Source organism: Monoraphidium neglectum (assembly GCF_000611645.1).
Source record: "Monoraphidium neglectum strain SAG 48.87 unplaced genomic scaffold scaffold02363, whole genome shotgun sequence".
Lineage (NCBI taxonomy): Eukaryota > Viridiplantae > Chlorophyta > Chlorophyceae > Sphaeropleales > Selenastraceae > Monoraphidium > Monoraphidium neglectum.
The window spans coordinates 1-9,486 of record NW_014011265.1 but is presented as its reverse complement, the minus strand read 5'-3'; the positions used below and the strand labels follow the sequence as shown (position 1 = coordinate 9,486).

General features: G+C 64.7%; 3 protein-coding genes across 3 annotated transcripts; 1 reads left to right on the top strand and 2 right to left on the bottom strand.

Annotated features, from left to right (window-relative positions):
* Positions 1 to 209: 209 nt before the first annotated feature.
* Positions 210 to 3,208, bottom strand: MNEG_10551 (prolyl 4-hydroxylase, beta polypeptide; the record flags this gene model as incomplete). The annotated part of the gene is made up of 7 exons (XM_014040979.1): positions 210 to 301; positions 599 to 734; positions 1,232 to 1,361; positions 2,102 to 2,220; positions 2,541 to 2,621; positions 2,776 to 2,811; positions 3,047 to 3,208. The coding sequence occupies 7 exons, from the start codon at positions 3,206 to 3,208 to the stop codon at positions 210 to 212; spliced, it is 756 nt and encodes a 251-aa protein (XP_013896433.1).
* A 1,927-nt stretch (positions 3,209 to 5,135) lies between these two features.
* Positions 5,136 to 7,905, top strand: MNEG_10550 (hypothetical protein; the record flags this gene model as incomplete). Its single annotated transcript, XM_014040978.1, has 5 exons — positions 5,136 to 5,249; positions 5,491 to 5,772; positions 6,211 to 6,387; positions 6,584 to 6,616; positions 7,243 to 7,905. 5 exons carry the CDS (start codon positions 5,136 to 5,138, stop codon positions 7,903 to 7,905), a joined length of 1,269 nt encoding a protein of 422 aa, XP_013896432.1.
* Positions 7,906 to 8,727: 822 nt separating this feature from the next.
* Positions 8,728 to 9,096, bottom strand: MNEG_10549 (hypothetical protein; the record flags this gene model as incomplete). The annotated part of the gene is made up of 1 exon (XM_014040977.1): positions 8,728 to 9,096. The coding sequence occupies one exon, from the start codon at positions 9,094 to 9,096 to the stop codon at positions 8,728 to 8,730; it is 369 nt and encodes a 122-aa protein (XP_013896431.1).
* Between the last annotated feature and the right edge of the window lie 390 nt (positions 9,097 to 9,486).

Genomic DNA, 9,486 nt, shown 5'->3' with positions numbered 1-9,486 from the left:
GTGTCGGGCCGGCAACGGTGATGAGCGGGCAGGGGACGGCGAGTGGTGAGAGGGAATGTGGTGGCGAGTGCACCGCGGTTTTGGAGGCCGCGAAGACGGGATGCAAGCAACAGCGCCCTGAACGCTGCGTGCGTTGCAGGATGCGGGACCGATCACGGCCGCCGCTTTCCGAGGCGCGCCCGGCGCGCGCGCGGCGGGCGCGCCCCGAGTCAGCACGGCTCTCTGCCGCCACCCGCGCTGCGCACCAAGACGGCGTCGGTGGTGACGTCACCCTTGAGGGGCGCAGCCACACGGTCCTCGCCTGCAGCAGTGTGCGGGTCCGGCGGGGGTTGGGGAGCGTGCTCATGACAGGACGCTTGGGGTTGACCGGGGTTGACCAGGGCTCCGAAAAACACCACCCGCGACGTGAGAGGACTGCGCCGCGGCTCTGTTGAGCGCCCTCCTCAACAGTATCGAATTTTCAAGAGCAGCACACTCGGTGTTCATGCACGCCACACGCTCCAACCGCACACGCGTGGCGCCCCTGGCGGGGTTGGTGCTGGCTCCCAGGCTTCAGGAACGCGCCCAGGGAGGGGCAGCCGCTGTGCGTCCCGCCCACCCTCGTGGTTGACCACCGCCGCGACGCCGGGCGCGGTCAGGCCGGCCGCCTTGGCCACGGCGGAGTCGGTGGTCTCGAAGGCCGGGACGTCCTCGGTCTTCTGGGCCGCCTTGACAAAGGCGTCGTAGGCGTCACCCTGTGTGCGTGTGTGTGTGTGTATGTGCGCGTGTGTGTGTGTGTGTGGGACGGGGAGGGTGCAGGCACTGCGTGTTGCGAGGTTGCCGTGCAGAAGTCCGTACGCTTGCTCTGGCATGTGTATTCATGCACATGCACCATATGGAAAGTATGGTACTAAGTCGCAACCCCACCTTGCGCCCCCTCCGCATGGGCATGTGTGGTTCTGTCTCCTTCAAGGTTTCAACAACACAAGGGCACGCACACACAAGCCGCAAGACAACTCACAGATGCATTCACTCACAGGCCAATGCACGCCACACACATTTGTGGCAGCAGATCCAATTGTGGGCTCAGCGAGATCCTTCTCACCCCAACCCATGCACGCACACTTACACACACGTACACCCATTCACATGCACACGCACACATACACACACATGCATGCATACATACACACACATGCATACATACACACACACACACAGTCATCCACCCCCCCCCCACCCCCCACCTCACCTTGAGCTCCTTGAAGTACCCCACAAACAGCACAGGGTTGGCCTTCTCAGCCTCCTCCAGGGCCTTCTTGTCGGCCAGCTTGGTGGCGGGGGGGCCGGTCTTCTTCTTCACCCACTGCACGATGCCGTCGCTGGGGGGGAGGGGGGTGTACGCGTGTGCGAGGAGTAGGGGTGCGTGTTAATGTATGGGCGTGTGTGAATTAGTGGGTGTGTAGGGGCGTGTGCCTTACTACGAGTGTGCGTGTGGCGGAGTGCGTGCTTGTCTGCGCCAGCATGTGCATCCAACAGGGGTTGCATCCGGGACACTGCAGGATGGGGGGCGCGCAGCCGCAGGGGGAAGGGAGCGGCACGTGCGGCGCTGCGACCCGCAATGGCGCCGCTGGCCGCCACGGGGCGGCTGGACGGGAGCCCCGCGCCCCATTGCGACGGCGCTGCAACTGTGCCTGCGTCTCGCGGCCCCCTGAGGTGCCCTCAGCGCTGGTGCATCAGCAGATACGCTTCCGCCACCGCCCCCCCGCCCCCCCCGCTGCGCTCGTGCAGAGCAGACCCCACTCGCAGTCAGCACAGGCAGCCACGCGTCGTGGCTTAAGAACTGCAACAGACGCTGCAGCTGCGAGCTGCTGTGGTGTTCAAAGGGCCGTCAACATCAACCACACACTTGCTCAACAACACCCAACCGACGCACCACCCGTCCACACAAGACCAGCGCTCCTCGAGTCAACACGCCGCCGACCACAATACTCCCGGGCAGCGGGCACTGGAGCCACACGCAACGAACCAACCAGCAACGCCGTCAGGAGTCCGGTAATCAACCCAACACCCACACCAACAGCAAAATTACCGCCCCACAAGGCGGGTCCCGGGGGCTCACGCGTCGCGCGGGCCGTTGTAGTCCTGCGCCTCCTGGCCGTCCACAAACCACTTAATGGTGGGGTAGCCGCCCACGTTGAACTGCTGGCCCAGATCGGTCTCGACGGTGGCATCAACCTTCTCTCGCGTTGGGTGGGATGGGATGTGGGCGAATCAGAGGGTCAGCTCACAGGGGCACGGGCTGCGCCGCGTGGCCTCCAGCCGCCGCCAGGGCGGTGGATTGGGCCGCGGCTGCGCACGCCCAGCCTGGTGCCGGGCGGGGGGACGGGGGTCGCCGGCTGCCGCGGGCCGCTGCATGCGCCAGCCGCATGCGACCCATAGTCCCCCACATGAGCCGTGCATGCATGCAGGGTGCGGTGCGATGCGGATGATCCGAGGTGCTGCAGCGGCTGCTGCAATCACTGAAGAGGGGCGCTGCTGGGACCCAAGCCATCGCAAACGAAGCGCGCCTTGCCGATGATTATGGAGGCATCATGCTCCTTCAGAGTCGCCGCCGCCTTGGAGTACTCCGGCTCGAGGCGCTACGTGCAATGTGTTGAGGGCGCGGCGGGGCGTGGTGAGGGGTTGGGAGGGGCGTCACTGCTGGGCGCAGGTGGGACAGGCGGTAGAGTGCGTTGCAGGTAGACTGATAGACGGCCCGGGGCTGCACAGCGCAGCGACCTCGCCTCAACTTACCTTGCAGTGGCCGCACCAGGGCGCATAGAACTCTACCTATCAGGGTGGATGGAGGATTGTCGTACATCGAATGGGGGCGGCAGGATTGTCACCGTGAGCATCAGAGTCACAGGGCCCCACGCAGGGCGGCAGGGGGCGGCTGCCACGCTTGTACAGTGGTGCAGTGCCACACAAGTTTCCGTGTGCGTAGCGCTATCACGCTCTATGATCAGCATGGCCTGGAACAGGCCACGCGTGATGTGAGGCGCCTTCTACCGTACGAGACACCTACCAGAGCGAACTTTGAGCCCTTGACCTTCTCCTCAAAGTTGTCCTTGGTGAGAACCAAGGCAGCATCCTCCTCCTTCTTCTCTTCCTCCTCAGCGGCGATCAGAGGCGCGGAGAGGAGCACCAGCCCAAGCATCATCAGTGGCGCCCACTGAAGCCGCGCCATGATGATGTGCTGTTCTGAGTCGCAAACAACAGAGTCCAAAGCGGTGATCAACCCACGCGGGATCTGCCCTCTGTTGCTGAAGAGAAGGGTGATCTGGTGCCAACGACAGTAGATCTACGCGTGCAGAAGGCACGGTACGCAGATGGGTGCCTGGGAAAATGCGGCCGTGCTTTGTAGTCACTGTGGCACACCGCTGGCAGGGATACCCTGACAGCAGTTGACTAACCGAGCTTGTGTGCTGGCACACCACCTGCACACCACGGGCACCCTGTATCCCATTGACCCACAAGCAAGCCTGAACGCTTTCGCCTTTTAATGTGGGCATGAAAAGCAGTTGCACAGCTCATACAAAGAAGGTGTGCAGCCATGAACGGGCTGGAGGTTCCTAGCAGCGCCCGTGCAGCCCATTTTGTTTGCAAGGAGCGCACATGTGCACATCTCTATTGTGAGGCACTGCGTGTTGATGAAGGGCTCAAAATGAACTGCTTGGTGGTGCTTGCCATGTGATTTCAAGAGTGCCTAGAGAGAATGCCCGCGCAAGCGCGCATGGAGGATGACACTGCCTCTCACACTCTTTTTGGCAACTTCGCCGCGACAGCAGCAACAGCAGACCGGCCGCCAGGCTAGCCCCCAACAGCGGCCTCCACAGCAGCCAGGGCGCGGCACGCCTCGGCAAACTTGGCGTTGAGCGACTCGAAGCGCAGTATGGCCGCGCTCGTGCGGCTGTGTGGCTCTGCAAAGCGGGCGCGCCTGCTGCTCATGGAGTGTAGAACGAGCCGCAGCACCAGGTTGGCAACGATAGACGTGCTAGATTACACCATAGCTCTGTTCTGGAAGTGAGCAGTGTATACTGTACTTTCTTGCTGCCGCCTGTCTTGTGTTGAGAATCTGTGCGTGTGTGGGTGTAGAAGTGCTCCAGTACGGTACTGGACCCTTTGTCAAGCCCCAGGCAGCCTAAAGTTTAGCCATGCGCTCAATGTGCCTGCCGTGGACACTTTTGTGGCACGGGATGTTGAGCGCTGCGTTGCGCTCCCCCGCGTCTGGGACGTCAACGTGCTGCTCTTGGCGCGCATGCTATCAGAAGTCCGCCTCCGTTGGCGTCCCAGGTCATGGCGATGGGGCTTGTATGAAGTAAGATTGCAACATTTCCCCCAATTCAGTCGACGTCAACACATTCATCCCAGTAAGCTTGGTCCTTGGGCGCATGCCTCAAGCAGCTCTGTTAAGTCGCCTCACAACTCTTAAAACCAGCGCGCGCACATGGGCTGTCTTCAGTTCACGCCCACCACCATCGTAGTGCCCAGAACAACATCCGAATTTGGAGGGACGCCAATGCACGCGCTCCCCGCACCAGCACATCCAGTGAGCGCGGTCAACCCATGGTCCTGCCAGCCTGACTGAGCAACACGAATGCCCCTGGAAAGTGGAGGACACTAGCTGATGTGGTCAAAAAGCGTGAGCCGATAAACCGCATGCTCTGAGCTTGGCCCTGGTAGACCTGCCTGCACCCTGTTGGCTGCCAGCCAAGCGCAGGTCACTGCGGTACCATTCTCGTGCATGCCTGCGCCGCTGCTTCATCACTGCGGTCTTTCCTAACATCTGACAGTCGGATGTGCATCAGGCTACGGTGCACGGCATACTACCTGTCCCGTGAAGCTCACGCTGCGATAGTGTGCGGGACTGATCGGCTTGATCGGTGCCGTGGTGATCCACAAGAACACTCAAACTTGATGTCTAAAGCTTGAAGTAGCAGCGGGTGGCAAGAGCCTCGAAACACTTGCGCCGTTGCTTACTGCGCTTCGCCGCTGGCGGCGTGCCTCAGCAGCGGCAGCACCCAGCAGCCCGCAATCAAGCGCACCCTCGGCCCGCACACCGCCGCCAGCCAACTCGCGCGGCCCGCGCCCCGCGTGGCGGGCAGCGGCTCGCCATGGCGGCGGCGGACGCGGAGTCGCCGCCGGACGCGCCAGTGGTCGAGTGCTGGGCATGCAGCGTGCTGGTTGCGGTGCCAGAAGTGGGCGGCGCCCCAGCACCCATGTTCCGGGTGAGAGCCGCGGCAGCCAGCGCCTGCAGCCGCGCGTCGCCGCATCGCACCGCATGGCGGGGCGAGGGCGGCCGCTGCTGCGAGGGACAGGGTTGGGGGTTTCGCGCGGCAGGGGGCGTGTGCAGTGGGGTAATCCAGAGCCTGCATGCGTTAACGGCACGCATGCATGGCTGAGGAATGGTGCGCAGCAACTGCCGCGCGCCTAGCTGCTGGCTCGCCCCTATCCCCCATCGCCCGGCAGTGCGGATGGTGCGGGGCCATTAACGACCACACGCCGCGCCCCGCCAGCGGGGGCGGCGCCGCCGCCGCGCGGCGCACCCCTGAGCGCGGCGCCCGCGGCCGCGCACGGCGGCTGCTGCGGCTGCTGGGCCCGCCGCTGCGGTGGCTGGTGGTGGCCTTTGTGGTGGTGCTCATCGCGGCGGTCTCGGCCGTTGGCCTGTGCGTCGTGCTGCCGCGCGCCTTTCCCAATCCGGTGGTCTACCTGCTGCACGCAGCCTTCGCGACGCTCCTGCTGATGGCCACGGTGCGGCACATGGTGGCACCGATCGTCTGCCATTGTTAATGACTGTAGTGTCTGTTTTGAGTGAAGTTGGGAAAAGAGAAGGTGCCAGAAGACGATCCACGCGTGGCATGCGGCTCGCGGCGGCAGGGTCGCCCTGCGCGGGGCCCGCGCAAGCGTGCGATGGTGCAGGGGGCAGCCCGCAGGGCGGGGCGCGTGCATGTGCTTTGTCCGTGGCACGCAGCCGTTCACGGGTGCGAATATCTTGGCATCATCACACGTCCTGCCTGGGTTAGTTTCAACAAAAGCAGCCCCCCTTCGACCCCTGAGACGCGCCGCCGCCCACAGCCACTCCCGAATGCAAGCCGCCGTTGCATCCGCAGCTGCACGTTTTGGCGCCGCTCCCCCTCCATCACCGCCAACGCCCCCCCCCCTGCGGGCCGCCTCCCCCTGCCCCGCCAGTCTCTGCACTTCATCACGGCCTGCTGCCACTCCCCCGGCCGCGTCCACGAGTGCGTGGCGCTGCCCGCGCGCGCGGCGGCGGGCCACTACCCGGAGGGCGCCTTCGAGGGGTGGGCCTTCTGCGCGCACCCCAGCTGCAACGCGCCCAAGCCGCCGGGGACGCACCACTGCAGCACGGTGGGGGCTGCGCTGCTGCCAGGAGGGCGGCGTTTTTTGGGGGGGGCGCGGGGGACGTCCGGGTTGCTGCATCGTGCGCGAAGGGCCGACGTTCGCCCTGCGTTTGTGCGGCGGGGCCCCGCCCCATTCCGTCCGCCGAGCGCCGCGGATGGCTGAAGATTCGCACCATCTCGTCCCGTTATTGTTTGCGCCACAGTGCGGCTTCTGTGTCGTGGAGCTGGATCATCACGTGAGTGGGGGTTGGTGGGGCCGCTGCGGGGGCATCAGTCAAGATCACGGCAGCGGATGGTGGGGTTGCTGCAAGAGGACCAGTCAAGATCATGCAAGAGGGTAGCCTGGCGCACGCTCGGCGATAAGCGGCCCCCCGCAGCCCAGGGGCACCCCTGGCTTTTCCATTCCTTGTTGGAGAGGCCTGGGCCCCCTCTTTAACCCCCCCCCCTGCTGCACTTCTAATCTGCAATAAGGCCCGTTCACGCGCCGCCCAACCCCGCGCCCCTCCCTTTCCCGCACGGGCGCGGCGCATGCTACTGCTCGCCGCAGTGCCCTTTCATCAATAACGTGAGCGCCTGCGAGCTGCAGCACCTCAGGCTGCCTGCCTTGCCCTGACGGCCCGCATGCCTCCACACGGTGCTTTCTCCTGAGCCCTAATCAAGGCCCAGCCCCAAATCTGATTTCACGTGTTTGGCATCGCTAGCCTTGACCGCCCATGCTGCCCCACTCAGCACCACTCGTCCATTTGCCTTGCCATCCGCCACACCACCCAGCACAACGCAACACAACCCAAAATTACTCAAAACCATCCAAAACCGCCCTAAACCGCCCAAAACCGCCATAAACCACGCTACACCACCCCAGTGCGTCGGCCGCGCCAACATGCGCGCCTTCCTGCTGTTCCTCGCCTGCATCTGCCTGGCCTGCGCCTACGCCCTGGTGATCTGCTCATACCTGATCTGGTCAAACTGGGCGCTCGTCACTGCTGGCCTCCGCGCCGCGACCTGGGGCTCTTCGGACGCCGGCCGGGCAGGGGCCGCGGGCGAGGTGGGCGGGGGCTGGACGGCCTGGGTGATGAGGATGAGCGTCACTTCGACGATGGTGGTGGCTGTGTCACCCTGGTGGCTGCTGGCCACCTATTACTTGCTAGCCGTCTGCGGGGCCGCGCTGATGTGCGTGGGCGTGCTGCTGGTGACTCAGCTACGGTACATGGCGACGGGGATGACTTACATCGACTACTTAAAAGCGCAGCAGCAGCTGCAGGGGACGTCATCAGTCAGTGGTGACCACCAAAACGGCGGCGGCGACGGTTACGGCGGCGGCGGCACGGCCGGCGGGGCCGATGGCGGCAGCATGCAGCAGCAGCCGGTGCTGCTGCGTGGCCCGGGGCTCTGGGTGCGCCTTCGGGAGGTCCTGGGCGGCGGCAGCAGCAGCGGCGGCGGCGCGCTTTCATGGCTCGTGCCGCGGTGGGACCCGCCGGAGGGCGTGCTGCTGGGGGCGCCGGCAGATGAGAAGAAGGCCAGCTGAAACGACGCTGGGCTGCGCTGAGTTGTATATGTGTTGTGAGTATCTTTGCTCTGTCGTTTATTTGGTATGTGCGGGCGAGGACCGCCGTCATTTAGCTGGCCGCTGCAGTTATTGTTGTGCAGGAATGCTCGTTGCTAGACGAATGCTCCTTGTGGCTTGGAGGGTGGAGTCGCCTGAGCTCCTGCATACAGAACAAATCCACACAGTCGCTTGCGTGCAATCTCCAACCCGCCGCCGGCGGTGCAGAGCGAGCCAGCCAAAGGCTGCAATGCAGCTGAGAAAAGGGACGGTCGACGACGCAGCAGCTGCTGCCAACCCGCTTCCGACACGGCATGACAGACATTAACAATCTCGCGTTTGAATCGCGTGCAACTCAAGGTCAGCTAAAATCCTGCAAGAGCAAGAAACGAGCTGCGATGTGAGGTTGAGACGGGTGTCACACATTCACGAACACACAATGCGTAGCATCTCACCTGCACACAATTGCACATACGGATTGTCAGCAGGACGACAAGGCCGAAGCAAACAAGCAATGCAGCATGGTATGATGGGCGTAATCTTGTGCAGATGCAAACCCAACTTCGATATTCTGGCTATCATGCGCCCCCAGCCCTGGCGGGGTCGTACGCAGCGACGCGCCCCTCTCTCAAAACGCCCACGCCTTGCGCCTCGGGCCATCTCAAACCCTCACATGCATGCAACACATCTTGCCCCACTCGCAAAGCCGCGTCTCTTTTGAAGCAACGAAAGCACGTGAAATCCTGCGCGAGGCCGGGCACAGTAGGCACAATGCGCAAGAAGAAACGCGTGCACACGCGTGTGTCACCGCTCCGCGGGCCCCAGCAGCCGCCCCATCTCCTCTCTGTTGTCCTCCATCCGCTGCAGCGCGCGCGCCACCTGCGCCTCAGACAGCAGCGCGTTTCCGGCAGAGATCAGCGCCCCCTCGAGATCGAATTCGGAGATCAGGGCCCGAGAGAACGCCTCCTCGTCTTCCGTCGCAGACTGCTGCTGCTGCTGTTGGTGCTGCTGCTGCTGCTGCTGCTGCTGCTGCTGCTGCTGCTGCTGCTGCTGCTGCTGCTGCTGCTGTGGCCACGCGGCAGGCGGCGCCAGCAGGGCGCTGGCCCCCGGCGCGCCGCAGAGCCAGGGAAGCGGCCGCCGCCGCTTGGCGGCGCGTGTGATGTCACACAGCATGTCGTCCACGAGGGCCACCAGCGCGCGCCGCCTCTCGCCCTCGGCGCCCGGCGCGGCGGAGAGCGCGAGCTCGCAGCGCGTCAGGCGCCGCCGCAGCGCCTTGGGGCCGCCGCCGGCGAAGGCGGCGGCAGCGCTGCCGGGGGGCGTGCCGGCGCCGGTGGCGGCACCCGCGAGGGCGGCCGGCGGCTGGCTTCTTATGTCAGCGCCTGCTGTGATTGCTGGGCGCTGCGGGGCCGCCGGTGGCAGTGGGGCCGCCGGCAGCGCGCCCTCCTGCTGGGACACACGCGCGGCACTCGTTTGGCGGCCGTCTGATGCAGTGGCGCCTGCCTGCAGCACCGGGCCCGCGGGCGCCCGAGCCTCCCCCTTGCCTGCGGGTAATTGTGGCTGCAG